Source organism: Saccopteryx leptura, chromosome 1 (assembly GCF_036850995.1).
Source record: "Saccopteryx leptura isolate mSacLep1 chromosome 1, mSacLep1_pri_phased_curated, whole genome shotgun sequence".
Classification (NCBI taxonomy): domain Eukaryota; kingdom Metazoa; phylum Chordata; class Mammalia; order Chiroptera; family Emballonuridae; genus Saccopteryx; species Saccopteryx leptura.
Genome location: NC_089503.1, coordinates 20,524,764 through 20,545,555, shown reverse-complemented (window position 1 = coordinate 20,545,555; position 20,792 = coordinate 20,524,764). Strand labels below are relative to the sequence as shown.

The 20,792-nt window shown below is 51.0% G+C and overlaps 1 protein-coding gene across 1 annotated transcript in view; it reads left to right on the top strand.

The window, feature by feature from the left end:
* Positions 1 to 20,792, top strand: part of LOC136387955 (uncharacterized) — a 121,541-nt gene that overhangs the window by 11,973 nt on the left and 88,776 nt on the right. The window contains exon 3 of the mRNA XM_066360056.1: positions 20,013 to 20,115. Within this exon, the coding sequence (XP_066216153.1) occupies positions 20,013 to 20,115 (103 nt within the window). The remainder of the gene's footprint in view (positions 1 to 20,012; positions 20,116 to 20,792) is intronic.

Sequence of the window (20,792 nt, the reverse complement as noted above, 5' to 3'; positions counted from 1 at the left end):
GTCTCTCATGGTCTGGACTCTCACAGTGTCTTGAGTACAGTATGATGGTGAATTGTTCGTTCTTTGCAACCAAACAGACCTGGGTTCAAATGTTGGCTCCTGTATTTGGTTGGCTTTGTGACTTTTGATAAGTTAAACTCTTCAAGCCTTGGTTTCTTGAAACTTAAAATGAGAGTAATAATGGTAACCTGAAAGAGTCATGATGATCCATTGAGTTATTTGCAAAGGGCTTGGCACAGTGCTTGCCATATGCCAAATGTCTGATGTATCACTATTTTTGTTGTTATTTTTATTATTGTTATACCTCTGGCCATTCATAGGCCCAAGAAAGCATCAAAAAGTGACTTGGGAGCATTTTAATAGCATATTTGAAGTGGCATTTCCACCATATGCCTTTTTTTCCTGGGTAGACTCTTCCTATTCTGAAGCCAGTAGAGTCGTTCTTAAACCTTTCCACCTACACAGGAACTCCTCTTGGGAAATGCTGGGTAAAATCTATTCTTCCCCTTCCTTACCTTACTGAAAGCCAAAGAAACTGTTCTCTGTTGACCCTGCTCAGCCACAGACAGGTCTGGGGAGCTTTCCTGGAGCTTGTACTTCAGCTCAGAGCCCATAAGCCCTTTCTCTCCAGCAGCTTCCAGTCCTGAAAGAGGAGGCATCCTGGTAAGGAGCCAGGGGCCAGCTCAGTGCTTAGCACAGGTCTGGACCCCAGAACTGGGCGAGAAGATCATCTGCATTTGACTCACTGGAGCTTAGCAATGAGAATTGAGTCTCCTCCTCTCCACTGGGGCAGATGTTCCCTGTCCTCCTTGGACATCACAAGGGTCTCTCACTGATTCCATGGGGGCAAACAGACCTATCTACACTTCATCCAGACCTTGAGTTTCAATTACCTCATTCCCAAGTGGAGAACAGAAGAAAGTAATCCCTTACCTGGACCCCAAGGCTTCATCAAAATTGAGAGCTTAGCAAAAATTTTAGGAAGGTCCAGTAGATAGCAGGCTGTATAACTAGGTCCTGAGAATCCAAAGAAAGCTAAGATATGGATCCTGCTCGCCACCGTAGTTAGCACTCATAGTCCAGAAGGTGATAAAGGCCTTTAGAAGCCCACATCCTGTTTTTGGTAAGACTCTTACCAACCCTGGGTTTTTATAAACCATTGCCTGACCAATAAGCCACCATAGGCTTCCTTTACCTATTCTAAACCTGTCTATTCTGTGTCCTACTCTATCAAAGATCCTTTCATAACATGAGTTTATATGAGTGTAATAATTGGTGTGGATGTGCCAGTTGGGAAAGAACAACAGGTTCCATCCATTGAGATACAGATTTTTAGTTTTAGAGACTCCTGGTAATATTTGGTGAAGAGAACAGGCTTTTATGGCAGTTCATTCTGTTGGAAGCCCATGAGCTGGTTATGTTAGGGTTCAAGGGACCCAGAAGAAAAAGAAGGCAAACTGCTTCATCCTGGTGGTAATTTTCCCTTCTGAGACAAGTCACACTTGCCCTGTGGAAATGAGACAATGACATGAGAAGGAATATCAGGTATTCTACTGGTCCTGGTTGGGACTTGACAAGGTGTGTCTCACAGCCCGGATTCCCCTCACCCCTGGAATCTTCTAATGCTGAAGAGGATGCCATTATTGCCTGTTGGGGAGAACCCAGTCAGAGCCCAGAGAGGGACTGCTGTGTATTCCAGAATACCACCTACTACACTTATCAGCTTTTCAACTTAGGGCACTTTAGTTAGCCTCCCCAAGCCCTAGCTTTTCAACTTTTAAATGTAAAGTGTAATAAGAACCGTTTCACTGAGTTGCTATAAGAACTGAATGGAATAATTTATACATACCTCTGAGCAGAGTACCTGAGTTAGTAAATACTCCATAAATATCAGTTATTGCTACTCTTGATAGCATGCCAGCAGAATGGGGGACAGAAGCTCTTATATGTGTTTAACATTCCTGGATGGCAGGTCTCTGCCTTATTCTGGTTTCCTCCTGAGCTATGTGTCACCCTGTAAGTAGGTGAGGCACATAGCCCCTTGGGTACCCTAAAAGAAACGAGGCCACTTGTAATCAAGATCAGACTGTGAGTAAATGTTAATTATAAGAAAGACTGGAAAGATCTCCCATCATCTCTTGGGGCCCCTACTATTGCATTGATTAACTGTGAGCCAGAAAATAAGTATGAGAATAAAAGGTTTGTGCCACCTGGTTGACTTGCGGAGTCTTAGTAGAGGAGGAACTATGGACAAGCTTGGTTCGCAGCCCTAGTAGAGCCCATTTTCCCACCTTCGGCAGCCATTGTAGGTCTTTCATCTGAGAGAAATGCCAGGTCCAGTCTTTGGTTTCTCAGATACTTGCATTTAAAGACTCTTAAGAACAGGCAAAGAGCCTGACCTGTAGTGGTGCAGTGGATAAAGCGTCAACCTGGAAACACTGAGGTTGCTGGTTCAAAAAACCCTGGGCTTGCCTGGTCAAGGCACATATGGGAGTCGATGCTTCCTGCTCCTCCCCCCTTCTCTCTCTCTCTGTCTCCTCTAAAATAAATAAAAAATAAAAATAATTTAAAAATAAAAAATAAAAAATCAATAAAAGAACAGGCAAAGACTAACTCCTTCATGCTGCTGCTTGATGGTATTGAGGTTCCATGGCTGCCTGTAACAAGTTTATAACCAGGTCCTTGAGTGACTATACACTAGGTATTTGTGGGGAGAGGGCAACTAGAAAGCAAGAGCATATTCAGAATTCTGGGAGCCAGAGGAGTGTTCGTTCCCAAGCCTCAGCCCAGATCTCTTGGGATCACCCCAATAGGACCTATCTTTTTTATTCCAAGTTGCAACTGGAGCCCAAGAGTTGAACCTTGCCATGGGACTCAAGCTGTCTCTAAATTTCAAGAACCCCTGGTTGCTCTAAAAGCAGGACTGGGTGCACGTCTTTCACTGAGCTCACCAGTTTTCTGGTAGAGAAAAAAGCCCGTGGCCTCTGGGCAGACTGGTTTTCTAGCAAAATGAAGGAAAGGAAATGTGGACCAGAGAAGAGCAGTTTTACTCGGGAGCTCCCTCTACTGGCTCTTCCATAGAAATTCCAAAGCAGTCATTCTGCCCTGCCCTGTCGGGGATCAATATGAGGCGTCTGAACATCGGGGTGCCTTAAACCAAGAAGAAAATAAGATATCCTTAGGCACCGAGGAAGATGAAACTCCAGAGATTGCTTTCTTCTGCCTTCTTCATACTTTCATCTAATATGTATTGGGTGCCAAAGCAGTGCTAAGCATCTTACTTGCATGGGGCAGGCTTTTACAAATAAGACAGCCAAGACCTGGAGCAAGTAAGTTCCTGGCATTCCCAGAGATGAGCAGACCACTTCAGCAACCATCATTGTTCATCAGAATTCTCCTGAGAGAGAACTCAAGAGAAGCAAGAATCAAGGAAAGAGGTGAAACTGCGATTGCTCCATAAACTAACTCCCTGGGTCCTAGAGCATTCCGACCTCACTTTTTGAAAAAATGCAGCCCATGAGACAATTAATTCCACGGCAATACTTGCCCAGTCAGTGCTGTCACTGCGATGCCCAGACTGAAGGAAGAGTGCCCACCTCAGTGCGTAAGAAGAATTTCCATTACAAATGTACATTAAATGTGTGGAACGTGTTCCCACCTGTGCTTTTAAGGAAGATAAAATCCTGTGAGGTAGGTAGGGCAGGTAGCAGTACACACATTTTATAAGTTGGGGATTTACAAGGCTGGCGTGTTCCAGATTTTGGTTAGGGGGGCAAATGGCAGAGTCAAGAACAGAATCTTGGCCCTGTCCGGTTGGCTCAGCAGTAGAGCATCAGCCCAGCATGTGGAAGTCCTGAGTTTGATTCCCGACCAGGGCACAGAGAAGCGCCCATCTACTTCTCCACCCTTTCCCCTCTCCTTCCTCTCTATCTCTCTCTTCCCCTTTTGCAGCTGAGGCTCCATTGGAGCAAAGTTGGCCCAGGCACTGAGGATGGCTCCATGGCCTCCAACTCAGGCGCTAGAATGGCTCCGATTGCAGCGGAGCAACGCCCCAGAGGGGCCGAGCATAGCCCCCTGGTGGGCATGCTGGGTGGATCGGGTTGGGTGCATGCGGGAGTCTGTCTGTCTACCTCCCCCTGATTCTCACTTTGGAAAAATACAAAGAAAAAAAATAACAGAATCTTCACTTTCAGCTTAACTGCTGACTTTCTGGTTGGTGTTGGTTGAAATTGAGGCCTAGGCTGGGTTTTTTAACTGCAGACGCTAAAAATTGGGAAGCCACCACCTTGATTTACATAAAGATCCTGTCCAGAGTCACTCCTTTTGCTGTTTCTAGTAGGTTCATAATTGAGGTCCCTTGATATTGAGTCATTTGGGAATTAGGAATTACACAAACCACTTACCTTTTTAAGACTAGCCTCTCACCAGCCCACATTTTAAAGGTATGTAGGTCTCCGGGAGAACCCCAAATATTATTTCAACTCTGTAGAACCATGCAAAGATGTAATCCTTTCCACACAGGCCAGCCTCAAAGCATTAATTCCTACATTGGCTCTTCCAGAGGATTTGAGATACGGGTAAGTCATAGGATTCCCAGTCCTTGTTGTGTTGGGTGCTAGTCTCCAGTTTCACTGCTGTGTCTCTAAAACCTACCCACTGGAACAGCAGCTACACCAGATATTACCTATCACCTCCCCACGTTCCAACTGAAGATCTACTAGCTGCCCTGTCCCCCAGAGGCAAAGTGATGTCATGATGGAATCAAGATGGTCCCTGCTGCTAGTAACGCAGCAGATATAAGAGGGGGGTGTCTGTAGCACCTCCTGAGCAATTGGGCTGTCCCTGTCCTAAACAGATTGGTTGAGTTAAAAATATTTGTCCATGATGTAACCTCCTGGCCCCCAACTACTAGTGGAAGCAGCTGTCTCCTGTATATACCACAAACTCTACTTTGCCAGAAATGAGACTTCTTGATGAATAGTTCGTCCAGACATGCCAATTTGGAGTGAACTCATATTTGGCCACCTGCTGGTAAGGCTGAGCATCTCTTTGCCCAGCTGTAGCCTTGAGCATCTGTCTCTTGTGTCTCTGCCACCCCCAGGGAAGCCAAAATGATTACCACTGAAAGAGGGGAGGGGAGAGCCTGGAACCGAATGCTCACAGGCAGCTGAGAGTGCTGGAATGTAGATTGCTGACACCATATCCCTTTCGTTCTTGCTTGTTGTAGGAGCGCCAGTGACCAAGAGGAGACCAGATGAGGTTTCAAAGCAGTCCTCAAACACCCAGGACACACCTCACCCTTTGCCTCGTGCTTGCTGCAATGTTGCTGCTCACGTCCATCTTCCTGTTAACCCTCACCATAATTACCCCTCCCTGATCATCATCCTTTCTCCATTCACTACCCACTCAGCTCTTTCTCCCGGGTGCCCCTCTCATGGGCAGTAGCTTTGCTCGCTGACAATTTCCCCTCTGAGTTATATCAGGTGGCTAACATTAGCTCCCTCTCTCCTACCCTTGTCTCCGCCCAACCCTCAGCTCCCAGGTCAGAAAAGCAACAGCAAACCCTACTTTTTCCAAACTGCAGTTGCAAGACTCTCTGCCAGAGCAGTCACACTCAATGCAGGTACCCAAGGTATCCGAGTGTGATGTCATTGAAACCAGATGGAAATCCTAGCAATCCCTTCATCTCAGTCAGATGTAGTGAAAGAGCCTCCTCGTGACTGACTGGAGTGATTGAGAATGTGAGGGCAGGAAGGAGAGAAAGAGCGAGAGCCTCAGAATTGGATTGCCCCTGAACCCAGGGTGGAATCATCTCGATTTTTTTTTTTCACTCCAATTAAATTTGCATCTCATTCTACTACATTGCGATGGCTTCACTCTAGACATTTTCATTTGAGACCTGAGGCTCTGCTTCATGGTTTCTGAGCCACAGGTTCCTGGATGGTGAGGTAAGTGACATTTGCCAGCACTGTCTAGGGTGATCTGTAGTGACCTCAGAAACCCGGTACTGATGAGCCAGTTCCACCCTGTTAGGATGTGAGATTTGTCCTCTATTGCTTTTGGTTCTTACTGACTCAAATGCCCTTCAGTCCAGCCTCACAAGGTTAACCTAAACGTCTACAAACCAAAACAGACTTCCAGGATTAACCAAATCAGAATCTGTTGAGGTCATAGTGCTCTTTCTCAAAAATAATCACCACAAACAGTGTGGTTCTCAGAAAACCCACTATACCTAGAAAGTGTATTTTCTCTCCCCACATCTATTTCCACTCTTGGTGGGAAACTAAAACTAATGGGACATGCCGGGTTTTCATAGGTGAGCTGAAGTTCTCTCTTCCCATGACAAGATTCAGACATAATTTGTTACTTAACTCAAAGCCTTGCCAATAAGTACAAAAACAAAACAAAGCAGAAAAAACTAGCCAGGCCTGCAGATACCTTAGCCCATTCTGCCTCTGTTCCACAGTCTATATTTATTGGAGTAGGAGTTTAAGAAATGCAATGCCCACAGTTTACTGTTGGCCTATCAAATAGTAGTGATCCAAGTGTAATAGACTAGCAGCTACTTTCAAGGCTGACTTAATGGTGAAAGGATGCAAAGTTCAGCTAATTTAGACCCACTGAACCCCCCTCCCATGAATTTGTAATTGAACTCTCTCTGCCCACTGAATTCTGGTCGGAGTAGACAACTGTCCACCGGCCACAAGGTTAAGGCAAACTCATGCAATTTTCTTGAAGCGCCCTCAGATTGTTCTTTTCTCCCTTGGTCCATGCTTTTCAAGCTCTGATCCTTTTCTATTTAGCCTTGCTAAACTAGAAGATGCTGCCATCCTGAGTCCCGCCCCACCCCTTCAGCCTCAACTCCCTATCATGTGCTTGCTCTGGCTGCCTTGTCTTTGCTTAGATCCTCGCCATGACACCCACTCTAGATATTCCTGGGTGACCCTCTAGATCCCCATTCTCCTAAATGTGCCTTCCATCAACAAGGCACGAGAAAGCCTATCATCTGGTTCTCCAAGGCCTCCAGCAGTTAATAGTGGTGTAGGGAGGAGAGGAAGGCATTCGAAAGAGCTTGCTCCTTGACAGTGGAGGTGTGCAAAGAGCAGATATTGTCTTCACTGTTCTGAAGTCGAACATTGCAATTGCTTTCCGGTAGATCCAGCGTTGAGACTTTTGAGTGCTGATGGCAACTAAAAGGGGAGGGGGGAGAAAATTCTAGCCACTTTCCTCCAGTATGTACATGATCCTTCAAAAAAAAAAAATCACCCTCCAACTCCAAATACTCTGGCTTTAAGAAATGTTTCCCAAGATAGAATGTACCTCTCAGGGTGAGTGATGAGAATGTGTATTTAATAGGGGAAGGGGAGCACAGAATAGCCTGTATCATGCATGCTGTGGCTCAACTCCCCCACTGTGCTAATGGCTTAGCCTCTAAAGTTTTCAGAATCAGAATGATCAGGGCTGCCAGTTTCTAAAGGGGTGAAGGAGGACTCTGATGAGATAACGAGCCAAAAAAAAAAAAAAAAGAACAACCCACAGATTTGCTGCTGTTCTCACCTTAGGACAACTTTCCTGGACGACTGGGACTGGAGCATTCGTAACTCTTCTTTAGTGCCACCAAGGGGCTTCCTCAGTGGAAGCGGAAACATGGCTGGGTGTAGCAGCCTGACTAGGCATCAAGTTCATTGCATCTGCAGTCCACACTGGCTGGCTTCAGACAAGTCCTTTTGAGTTTTGGGTAAGCCGAGGCTTTCTTGGGTAGAGAGTGAGGGGTGTCTCTTCTCAGGCAGTTAGCCTTGTGTGGGGGGATGTCTATTGACTAATGTTCTCCTTAAGAGAAATAAGTCAGTTTCATTATTCAGGTCGTTAGAGAGAAAGACCCAGACATCTCCAATTCCAGATGATGGGGCCTAGAACTGGAATATAGAAAATCAGTTAAGGAAATGTGGTAGAGTGGTATGGGCTACACAGACATGAATGAATTTGGATCCTTAATTGTACAATGTTAAGCTCTAAGACTTTGGATGAGTTACTGAAACTATCTGTTCTCCATTTCCTTAGCTTTAAAGTGGGAGAATTATAAGTACTATTTTTTGAAGTGGTTTCTTTGCTCTACAACCCAATGGAGTAGGTAACATTATTATAATGACACCCATAGACTTATGTTAAGTATTATATAAGCTATATATATAAAACATCTGGCATAGTGTCTGGTACACCGTTGGTACTCAAAGACTGCTGGTTTACTCTCTCCCTACTGCATCCCTTACTTGCCCAAAATAGTTCTGCCCCAGGATGGAAGCACCTTTAGGCAAAGAGGAATCTCTTCCTTGGACTTCTTCCCTGATAGACTATTGGTTGATTCCCTAAGAGCTGAGTTTTTTCCCCTGCTCCAAACCCAGTGCTTTACCTACTGACATTCTTATTGGTGCTTGGAGAGAAGATAAGAGACACAGGCGGGACATTTTTGGGCTTCACTGACCCTTAGAGAGAGGAGACTCAGTTCTTTTCAAGGGCTTTGTGGCAATAGCCTACCTCTATAGGCCCCTCTGCAGGAGTGTTAGGGGAAGCAAGTCCTCTTCATGCTTGGTACGCCCAGAATCAGCTGACAGTGCAGAAGACGATTTGCATCTGGGACAGGTTCCACATCAGTTTGTTAATTCCCTGGGTGTGGAACTTGACTGCTGCGACAGGAATCGGGCACCACAGTCCTTAGCAAAGATTGGTGGGACAGCCAATATCACCAGCTCCAGTTCAGCATGCACCAAGACCTGACTGATTGTATGAAAAACAGAAATGCTAGAGCTGAAGGCCTAGCTTTGCACATGTTTCTGCTGAGCTTCCTAGACATCGCTTCCCAGCCCCGACCCCCATCTAACACCGGTCAGCCTGATTACATTAGCGAGATGGGGACAAGGCAGAAGGGTGCATCTTGGGAGGACAGAGATGTTAAAAGTCCACCAGATAGATGGCCAAGGTTCTTTTAGGATAATTTGGGCCACTGCCCTCAAAGTTTTGAGATGCAGAGTCCAAGCACATTTCTTATATTTCCAACTCGGCCTCATTTTTTAGGGCTAGATTTAGGGGTTGCTGGAAGCTGTTTGGGAACCCCCAAAGTATCTTAAATGATCTTGCCTTAGTCTCAACATCAGACACAATAGCAGCCAACCACCATACAAAGCATAGAAATAGAAAGCAGCTCACATTTCTCTAAATTGCCTCTTCTCTAGAGAGTTTATGTAGCTTACATAGAAACTCCATGGTTTCTGTGAAGGTGAACTTAATCTTACACATACCTAGTCTCATCTCTCTAAAAAGATACCTACTCTGTGCCTTTAAACTCATGTTTAGCTTGACATTTGCATTAATCCCAGAAGAATTCATTGAAATGCTGCCTATTCCTGATGGGGAAGCTTTCCTGTCTGTTGGGCCACAGCTGATGAGCCCACGTGATAAGCCATCTTCAGTGGAAGAACCAGGGCCACCTCCATCTCACTGATATTTCTTCGCACTGCCTGACTGCGTGCCTCCCCACTGCAGCAACATTCTCCCATGCATTCATACATGCATTCATGGAGCTAAAAATAAGCAGCTGCTGATGGGCTGCCAGAGGGCGCCCTCCATGCGGAGCGGTTGTCCTCTGGCTCCCTTTCGTAGGCCAGGCTTAGACCACAGACAGCAATTGGAGATACAGGATGGGCTGAAGTGTAAACTAAAATCTCCAAGGCAAGTTACAAAGGCTCGGACTGCCTGAGGAGGGAGAAGAGAGAGTATTAAAGATCAGCCCTGTGATCATTGCGTCCCAGCCCTCCTGCCCCCAATCCTGGTGATAAGCCCTAGAAAACTGTTTATTGGAAGCAAGGAAAACCATTGTCAGGGAAAGTTGATAATTAAGGTTAATAAAGGAGATGAACCATGCCTCAAGCCATGACTGTAAATAGCTCTGTTTCCCCCCACCCCCACCCCAGCACAGAAGTTATGCAAGGTGGATCTGGGATGGTATGTAGATTTGGGGTGTGTGTGTGGGGGGGGGGGGGGGGAGAGAGTGATATCTGTATGTGAGATTTTGTTCAGATCTTCCAATGTGCAAGAATTCTTCCCACCTCCATTACTCTACCAACCAATGAACCCTTTGTCAGACTGAGGTGTGGCATATCTTCTGCTGAAAAGCTCAGATTCAGATACAACACACTGAGACACACACACATTTTGTCAACCTCATGAAACAAGCTCCATTCAAACTGGTTTAAAAATAGCACTAATCCACCAAGCTCATTTTTCAGGGACATTATTTTAAGAAGAAGAAAAAGGATCCCCTGGTCTTTGAGAAGGAAAAAGGGTAAACCATCACCTAGTCTTTAAAAAGTCCTGATTATGTTGCTAGAGACAGCATTGTCAGTCTTTGTGGAATTTTCTGCTCCTCTAATATTCAAAAGAAGTTGTTTATTCACTAATCCCCTGCCCTCTGGGTATTCACAGAGGTGGGTTTCTCTTTGGGGTGGTGAGGAGGAGGAAGAGCTGCAGCAGCAAACCCTGCTCCCTGTCCCTCTCCTCCCCACCCCCCCTCCTTACAGGGCAGCTCCTAAACGCTGCTGGCCATTTGCCAAGGGCTGTATGTTTAATTGCAGGTTTATTTGTTCCTGCTCTGGGAATCTGTCTGTCTGTCTGTCTGTCTCTATCTGTAACTCGGATTGTTACTGCTTTCTGGAAAGCTGTAGCTAGCTGGCTGATTCCGTGGGAGACCAAGCAGGATGCGTGGGCGCAGGAAACAGAAGAGGGAGAAGAAGGAGGGAGGGAGAAAAAGCGAGCAGGGGAGAGAGAGAGAGAGAGCGGGAGCTGTAGAATCTGTTATTTGCGTCACTCGAGGAGCCGAGGAGCCGCGGCTATCTGCCGACAAATACACGGAATTAATCCGAGTTATAGCCATAGCTATCTGCTACAGTGGCCAGGTTGGGAAAGGGTGGGGAAAGGACACTGGCACGAGTCTGTGCAAAGCCGAGTTTGCACTGGGCGCTGGAGGGCATTTCGGGAGGGGGCTGTCCTGCTGGGCACACCCTCGGGGCCCACACGCCCGCTGGAGACAAGGCTGCAGCCTCCTCTGCAGCTGCCCAGCCCAAGTCTGGGGTGGCGCCCGCCTCGGCCGCCTCGCCTGCTTAGTGGCTGCGCCGAACACAAAGCGCTGTCTCCAAGCAGAAGCCTTTTCCCGGCTGAACCAGACCCACCAAAGAGGAGAATCTGCACGTGACGTCAGTAGCTGATGACTGACGCAGGCTGGCAAAGGAGACTCAAGGCGGCTGCTCTGCGCTGCCTTCATGAGTCTATTTTCTCCAGCCCCCTCGTAGTGAATTACTAGAACGCACAACACACACACATATGCAGCTTTCAAAATATACATTTCCCAAAGGCGGTGTGTTGCAAACACAGCGCGATTTTGCAAAGCATAGGTGGGAAACATGGGAAGGGTATAGAGGATCTTCCCCTCTCGTTTGGGAATCTCCATCGTGGAGAGCATTAGAGTATAGAGCTCTCTCGGGAAGCTCCTCTGAGGACGGGGCCTAAGCAGCCCCCTCGTGCCCAGCCTACAGGGAATCTGGTCCAGAGAGGCATGAGGCTCTAAAATAGTACAACCACTCCAAAGCCTTCTGCTCCGGGAGACTGAGAGGAGCCTGCAACAGGCAGAGGCTGAGAGGAGTTAATGGGATGGAAGGAGAATATAAAAAATATTTGGGTATTTTTCTGCTTTGAAAAACATCTTCTGCAGTAATACAAGAGAGTCTGGTGGTGCAGAAAAAAAGTGAGGAGGGGGCGCTTAATGCACATTTAATGTTTTGGATGAAACGTTCCAGCGAAATGCCTTTGTGTGTGGAGGGCTTTTTTTCAGTACTTGCTAAAAATAGCATCAGGGTTTGATCGTGTTCCAGAAATAGACTGAGGGCTGCACTGGGATAGAAAGCCAGCGCGGGTGGAAGAAAACCTGGACCTCACCGCGCTCACCCCCCCAACTATGTCTGGAAATTAATTGTTGGATTTTTCCTCTCCTCTCTTCTGTCTCCTTCTCTCTTTCCACTTTCTCCTTCCTCCCCTTATGTTTCTCTCTCTCTCTTAAGGAGTTCCCGTGTAGGTAAGTGATATGTCATGTGCATGCCGCAGACTGTGAGTACGAGCTGAGGCTTACTCTGTGCATGCCCCCAGGTCCTTTCTGGCTGCCTTTTTACCCCTTTCTAAAGAGGAGGGTGGAACTGAGTGGGGGTTGAGGGGTAGAGCCGTGTGTGTGTGTGTGTGTGTGTGTGTGTGTGTGTGTGTGAGATAAATTTCGGGCTGCATGCAAAGGAACTGGAAGGGGAAATTCTTGCAGAGCCGGGAATCACCCTGACGAATCTCTGAATCAATAGCTGCTGTAACTCCCTCTCTCTTTGTGGGTCGGCGCTGTTGAGCTCGGTTCTCTAGACTGCCCCCTCTCATCTCCCCATTTTTTTCTGTCTTAAAGGGTACCCAGATACGACTTAATGGGCCATTTCTCTGTGAGATTAATGGAGACGATAGATATAGATTAAAATTGCATAGATTAAAAGGTGGGGGTTGGGGAATCCCTATTCCTTTGACAAACTTCCCTGCACGCTCCGGTCCTGGAGCCTGGAGCAGGAAGACCACGACCCCGGTCCTGGCAAGCTCGGGTCGAAGGTAGCTGTCCATGGAAGGCAGGTGCTGAAAATTCCTCGGTCCTCAGCGAGTTTAGCTCCGAGCGCCAGGGGGCCGGTAGGCGCCAGCTGCAGATAGCCCCGCCCTGGATGCAGAAGGAGGATACGGAGAGGAGGGAGTTAAGGATGTTCAAAGGGGATAGTCGTGACTTCGGTGAGAGCTTTGGGGAAAAGGAGGGGTGAGTGGGAAGGAAGGCAAAAAAAAAAAAAAATTTTAAGGAGGGGGAGCCGAGTGTTAGATTCAAGGATGAGCCAAGGCCCAGCGCTCCAGGAACCGAGAGCCGGTGCCTCACCAGCTTTCTCCGCAGAGGCCAGACACTATATGGGTCTTCATTCCCAGGCGCCCTCACCTTCCCGCCAGTGGGTTTGAAAGATTTCTCTCCGGTGATGGTGACTCTCAAAATAAGAGGCTATAGGTTGCATTATTCGGACTCTCATCCCCTCCCACTTTATGCCCCCATGCGGATGTGTCTGTGCATTATGGCATTTTCCCCTACTATTCCCCCTTCGCGTCCTAGCCATAAGAACCCCAAAGGAGTTGGTGGGAAGAATCGATTAGAAGTCAAGGCACAGGAGTTGCTGGTGCGATGCGCAGAGAATACAGGCTTGCGAACATCGTGTGGCGCCTTAAAGCCAAAAGCCAAAGGATCCCTGAAAACTGGCTGAGGGAAACTGGGGAAGGGAAGTTCTCTTAGTTGCCAAATGTTATTGAGGATACCGTCAACTCCCTGGGATTGTGGCAAGTTCCATCTAGAGTGAGATTCGTTGCAATCAGCTAGCTCCAGCTACCTTTGCCAAACCTGTAGCCAGACAGGTGAGGAGGGAGGAAGGCTATCAGAGGCCAGGGATGGGGCGATGGATATCACCCGCACACAAAGACATTCATACTGATTAACAACTGGCCGAGGAATAATAAAAATGCATCCTCAAACTGGCCACAAGGGTGGGCTGTAGATAGTGGGGGAAATGAGGCTATCTTAGGGATCTGCAGTAGGCTTTTGTTCATGCAAGGATATTTTTCCATGTAATTTAAAATAGAATAAAATCAGCTCGGGATGGTGAGGTAAGTATCTGAGGGGGCTAGCCTTTAGACGAGAGAAAAGAGCTCAGGTACTCTCTGCTCCCTCTGCCCCATCCCAATTCAGCAACAGCCTCCGGCTTTAATGACCTGACCCCCAGACAGGACATCCGAGAAGCAGCCCTGGGGGTGGGGGCGGGGAGGAAGGGGTGTCTGGAGTTATTTTTAGCTCAGAAGCCGTCCCTCTCTGGGAAGAGTCCCTGGCTGAGACTGAGTATTCACCAACTCATACTAGTAACAAGAGCTGTTACTGAAGTGGAGAATAACACAAATAACGCTGCATCCCACACTTAGTCTTGACAATTCAGCTCAAACCAAAGCAGCTCACAACCCTTCAGCCCACCCCTCGGCCTCCTCGTCATTCATACGGACCTACTCATTCCCTCTCCCAAGCCTCGCCCCTCAGCCCCGCAAGATGCGTGGTTGTGTTTACAAATTCTGCCATATTTGCACAGAAAATAGCTGGGGTTAGGGCTTGGAGGGGGAGCGATCGGGCTGGGAGGGGGGGTAGCGCAATAAACTACTTGCAACACGAGCGGATGGGGGGTGTCCAACTGTCATGAAGGGATAGGGAGTAGGACGCCCCAGGTTCTAATTTCCCCCTGCCCCTGCCCCAGCGCTTGACACAATGCACAACTTTACCCCCGAAGTGGAACCTATTAAATAATTCAATGGTAGCGGTGTAATTTTGGTTGGAACCAGCACGGATTCCCAAGTCGTGACTGCAAAAAGTGAGTAATGCGCGCTGGCTTCGTCATGGCTCTAGTCACAGTTCATTCCGAACTGAGAAGGAATCGTGACTTCGCCTGGAGACGTCCCCTACATGGGAGACGAGGGGGGGCACCCAGCCAGGGGGGCCGGGTGTGGGGGGAAAGACCTATCCAATGAGAACCGCTGCCAGGGGGGCATTTGAACTCCGCCGCTGGTTGCCTCGCTCTACCCTCGCGGCCCGGTGCACCTCTCTCCCCCTGCCGGCCGGCGCGCTCCCTGGCGCGCTCGCTCGCTCTGCCTGCGACCCGACGAGTCCTCAACAAGTTGGAGGAAGGCAGGAACGCAGGGGTTAAGCTCGGAAAGCCGCAATTACCAAGATCGTGACCCTCCCACACAGTACAGTAACTTATATACTTACCTGGTCGAGCCTGCTTTGCCGCTGGGCAAACACTCCTGGGGGGGCGGGGAAGGGCGCGAGAGGAGCGGGCCCTTTGGACAAGGGCTCCTTCCCGCTGGCTGCAGTGCGGACGGGACCAGCGCGCTCCCGTGGCCTCGGGACCGAGGTAAGGAAAAGGGGATTGGTTCAAGGGTCGGCCGGTGGTCGGTACGCTCAGTGGTCGGCTAAGCAGAACTTTTTTTCCCAGTTGCCCCGCGCTGCAGTGGCGGCGGGCGCGGCCGGTGGAGCCCCCTCCCGCGTGGCAGACGCGCCGACGCTTGGAGGGTGTGTGCGTGCGTCTGTTGGTCGCCGAGCAGAGGAGAGGCAGTGGGACCGTGGATGGGTCGCAGAGCGGCAGGAGGGTGATGGATGGGCAGAGGGGGTGGGTCGACAGGAGACAGTGACTACTTCGTCTAGCCACGTTTCCCCCGGGCGTGCTAAGCAAGAGTGTGTGTGCACCCGCGCCCGTCTGCACGTCGATTCCAGGGTGGCAAAGAACAAATATGGCAACTTTCCCCTTAAGTTATTGCAATGTTTGCAGCATCCCACCTTGGCTGTGTTTTTCCCTACGGAGGGACTACCGCCGGGGAGAGAGATAGTCACACCGTTCTTGGACACTGATGGGGCGGGGGCGGAGCAAAAGAGGCGATGGGAAGGGTGGTGCTGCCTTGGGAAGTAGGAGGGCACCCCCTCAGAGTCTGGATTTGGAGGGTGCTGGAGGGGGCTTAAAGGGAGAGAAAGAAGAGGGGGGAAAGGGTAAACATAGGAAAGAGATCTCCTCTCTCCTTCCACCCTAGACTCCCTTCTTCTACTCCCCCCCCCCCCACCATCACACACACAGATGCTGGAATCTCCCATTTTGTGGGATTCAGCGGCCTCTGAGGGGCTCGCACCTTGTTGTTCCCCCAACATTCTGCAGAATGGGTAGGGAGTGGCGGGAGGGGCTGCAGCAGTGAGAGGGCACGCGAGGCGAGCGGGGTATTCGACACCCACAATCTAGACGGGTCTGGGGGAAGGTGAGGAGGGAGGATCTTAACCCTTCCTATTGAGCATTCAGAACTTGGGGGGGGGGGGTGTTGAGATATTCTCATATTTCTAGAAATAGGCTGACTAACGTGGACTTTGGGTTTATTTTATGTCCATCTTTGCCTGTCATTTTCAGTCTGAATCTTCTGGCTTGGGCCCGGTTGGGAGAGGTCGCTTTTTTGAACCGTGCTTGCCCAGTAATCTCACGCCCCTCCCCTCACCTGGGCTGGAATAGGGGTCATGGCCAGCTTTTTTTTTTTTTTTTGCAACAGCAATATTTTAACGTGTTCCAATCTGGATTTTGTTGAATAATTAGAAATGGAAATATTTTTTTCTCCCTCCCCCTTCTGAAAAAAAAAAAAAAAAAAAAAGAAGAAGAAAATGTGAGCTCTCTCCTGATTGGTGGGTGACGATTTTAGTCCGTACCAATGAGCTGGCTGCCTCGTCTGTATTTATTTAGTGCTCTGGGGGAGTTTTTCTCTTTACGCAGCGCCTGTAGTCACGGCTGGAACCTCGGCTGGGGGACTAGAAGGGACAAGAGGGGTTTTAGGGGGAATCCGAACTGTACCTGTTTAGAGATCCGCGACCTTGCAGCGGGGCTGGCGGAGCCCTGTGAGGGCGGAATGGGGGGCGATAGACTCGATAGGCAGGGAGGCTCGGGAGCTCGAGCCACGGAGAGGGGTGGAGGCTGGGCGGCGGGATTCCTGGTACCCCTCCGCGCTCCTCTCTTTGCCCAGCACACCTCGCTCGAGGCTGTGCGGGCGGAATTGGGGGATCGCGGAGGGTGTGGAGAAACGCAGGGATGAGTCGGGGGCGCGGAGGGGTGGGAGAAGGCGGAAGGCGGGCGGCGCGCGGGGTGGGAAGGCTGAGCCGCGTTGGAGCGCGCTGGGGAGACCCAGCCTGCTTGGCTCCGGGGTTCGCAGACATCCTGGGCTGAAGGCGGCGGCGGCGGCGACGGCGGCGGACCGGAGAAGCCGGCAGACTCTGCCCTTCGCGAATCTTTTTGCGGTCTGGGCTTGCTGTACATAACTCAATAGCCGGAAGCCCTTACCCCAAAAAGCATTCGCGGAGGGCGCACTCATCGAGAAGACTGCGAGCGATCGCCGAAGCCCACACACCTTCCCCGAAGCGGCTCGGTCCGAGGCTTTCCGAGCCCTGTCCCCGTTTTCCGTGGAAGAATTAATCCTTTCCCTCCCGTCCTTCCAGCGCTCACCGAGGCTTTGGTCACCCGCTTGTCCTTCCCGCGGGTCCCCCCGCCCCCAACTTTTTAATCGACTTTGTATCACAGGGGGAATTGGAGCAGGCGGTGTGCGTGTGTTCCTGGAGAAGTGGGGAGAAGCTAAAATACAATAAAAGTTTACAGAAGTTGTGTCTCCCCCCCCCCTGCCCCCGCCCAGACCCCGAATAACCCCTTTCACCCGCTAGGGTTAAAAAAAAAAAAAAAAGGATCTGGTCTTAGGACCAAGTCAGCACCTGGAATGTGAATCAGTGAATCAGTTGAGGACATTTTCTGGTCATGTTGGACCCTAATGATCAAACCCTGCACTATGGGGGTGGGGAAGGCCCTGGGAGGGGGGCAGGAGGCCCCCGGCACCCTCCGTCCTCGCACCGGGGACCGGAGGTGAGGCGAGCCCCGGGGAACTGGGTGGCTCCGGACGGAGGGGAAGCCCAGGCACCACCCGATCCCCGGAGTCCTTTCTCCCTCCGCCTCCCCCCGCACCTGCTTCCACTTTAATTTAGGGCATTTTACAGCCTGGTCCCCCCCCCATCTCGTCTTTTCCAAACTAGGGGGTAAAACAGTAGAAAACTGGGGAGAAACCCCGCCGAGAAGGAGGTAGGAGAGAGGCGGCTGCACCCGCTCGGGAGCTCAGCAGGAGTGTCAGCAGCTGCCCTGGCCTGGCCTGGCCTCTCGAGGCACCCCGTCCTGGGGAAGGAGGCAGACCCGCAGGCCCGGGCATCGTCTGGGGGGCCCCCTCCTCCTCTCCCACTCCCTGCAGTCGTGACTACTTTGCTTACAAGTGGCACAAATCGGGCCTTCGCCATGCTCTGCGCCCCGTGCCCTTCGCCAGCTAGAAACACTCCTAGACGTCCTCAGGGACGGGGCCAGAAGAACAGACAGACACACACGGGCACCCGGAGGGACGGGCGAGGACAGAGAATGCGGCTCAGGGTCTGACAGCACAAGACCCGAGGGCTGCAGAGCTGCCCCTTTCCGGGGAGGGCCTGCATTTCCCCGCACCCCAGCCACCGTCCTCCCAGCACACTGAACGCCCACCGTCCTCCCCCCCTCGGGTAGCTGAGCACCCAGATTTCACCCTCTCCCCAGTAAGGAAACGGTTACGGCGTCCGAGAGCGCTGGACAGAGTCAGTCTGTGCAGATCAGTCTGCGAGAAGGCACCGAAAAAGGCACCCAAGACGAGGACTCCAAGTTCTGGGGCTGATCGGAGCCCCTCTCCCCAGATAAAGGAGATGTCCCCTCCCTGACTGCGTGTTCTGAAAGAGTAAAAGGGTCCCTACGACCTGCGAGAGGAGATGGGGCGAAAGCAAAGGGTCTGGGGGGGTTTCCTCTCTGCCTCTCACCTGAGGCCGTCTGTGGAGCGACAGCTTCGCCGAGGGAGAGGCCGAGGAGCCACGCTGGGTTAAAAATAGCTTCACCCTGGGTCCCTTCAGCTTTGCTTTTGTCTTTTGCTTCGTACACCCCCCTCCTCCCCCAGCCAGAAAGCCCTCCTCTCCTGAAAAGCCTGATCCTCCACCAGACTTGGGAGAAAGGTGACCTGAGAGGAGTGAACTTGCGAGCAGGGGCTGAGCCACCAGGGCGCAGTGGGCTGGGGGTTCCTGCGCCCCGGGCCCCCTCGCTTCTCCCACGGGGGCCGGGTTTGGGGCCGGGGCTGCCGAGCCCCGGAGCCCCCGGCCGCAGCTGGCGTCGTGCACGCCGGAGCGAGTCCTCGCCTCGCCTCGCCTGAGCCAGACAACTGTTGCTGCTTTGAAGGAGCTGCGGCCGCCGCAGCCCAGCAGCTGGGGCGGCTGCACGCGGGGCTGCGCGGCCCACTCCGCCCCGGGCCGGAGGGCTCGCCCCGAGAGGGGTCTCATTCGGGGGCACAGGACCCGTCCCCCTCCCCATCACCATGAGGGAAAGCCTGTGGCTTTTTCTGTCCCTTCCCTTCCCTCCTCAGGGCGATTGCATCAGCCCGAGGCCCATGGGGGCTGATCAAGCCCTCTCCCCCCACTTTGCCTTCGCCAGGGAAGGTGGACAGGGGGTGGGGGCGTCGTCTCCTTAAACCCTCCAACCGCTAATACACTCCTTTTCAAAAAAAAGCTACGTCGCCTGGTTCACCAAGGGCCTGATGGAAACTTCCAAACATTTGCATCTGATGCCAAACCCTCGAGCCCTTATAGGGAAGGAGGGGAGCAGCTTGAGACCCTTCCCCAGCCCAGGCTGCCTCTCCAGGAAGCCGCTGGAAGGAACTTGGTCCCTGCAGCCCAGGCAACTAACGTAAGCGTTCACGTGTGTTAGGAAACCAGACTGCTTCTGAACCTAACAAGGGGCGAAGGCGCCGCAGAGCCCCCTGCCCGCCTCCTGCCCTCTAGTGGCTGGGCAGGGCCAGGGGTTTCTGCGTATTGCCCCCACCCGCCGGCTCCCTCTGGCTGCTCTGCACCGTCCCTCCTCCGGGTCCCCTCCCGTACCCCCAGCAGGAGCCAGGGTTTCTCCCTTTGGCCTTGTCTCCCCTTCTTTCCTCATTCGGAGACCTGGCCTTGTTCTGAGTCCCTTTGCCTTGCCTGCCTCGGGCTGGAGACAAAGGAGGGACTGAGTCAAAGGTTCCCGGCACAATGCTTCAGTCTCAGATGAGGACCTTCCTCTCCATCCCAGAGACTTCTCAAACCGGGAGGCTTTGTGGGCAACTCTGAGAAGCTCTGCCCCAGCATCCCTGCCTCTTTGCCCGTGACCCAGCAGTGACTTCTTGCCCTTTTCCTCCCCTTCAGCCTCCCTTCATCCAAGTCCCCAGTCTCTCCTTTCTCCTTCTGGGCCAGCAGAGTAACCTTACCTATCCACTTGTTCTTTCAGGGGGTCCAACCTGTCCTGACACTCGGTGGTCTGCCACTGGAGGCGGGGGTCTCAGAAGTCACAGGAGCTGAAGAGACTGGAGGAATGAGCTTCGGAGGCCCAGGTGAGTGCAGAGGCCTCAGCCCACCACTGGTTTTGGCCTGAGCAGGCCCATCGGGCCTACACACACACACACACACACACACACACACACACACACACACACCCCTCACTTGAGGATGAGACACAGGGAGCCAGGGAGCCAATGTTGGGGACTGTTGTCAGTGGCTTATTCTTTGGCAAAGGAAGGCACCCATCATAGACGTCATAAGGAAGGACACAGGACCCTACACGGCAGGGCCTCCTTCCTGTCTTACCCCCTAGCAAGGCTCGGGCCTTGCTGTTTGAATGCTCCTGTGCTCTCAGTACTAAGGGGTACAGGCCCTACTTGAGGGGCTCCACCCCCACTTTTTGGGCGACCTCAGGACTCTGAGGGGCTCAGGAGAGGCACAGTTCATCATCTGCTGAGTTCAGTTTCTCTGAGGAAACTAAAACATTGAGTTATGTCACCTTAACTGGAGTTCAACGTAGGATAGAAAGAAGTTTCAGGTTATGGATTTTATTTTTTAAGGGTAATGCTTTAAACTCTAAATACATTTACTTTTTCTATTAACCAGGAGAATCTTTTGCTACAGAGCTTTTGTTTAGCTGTCTTTCTGAGCTCCAGTGTCATACTGTGATTCTTATTGGGGAATTCAGTTCAGAGCTTGGCAGAGAATTCTGAAACCCCAGGGCTGTTAG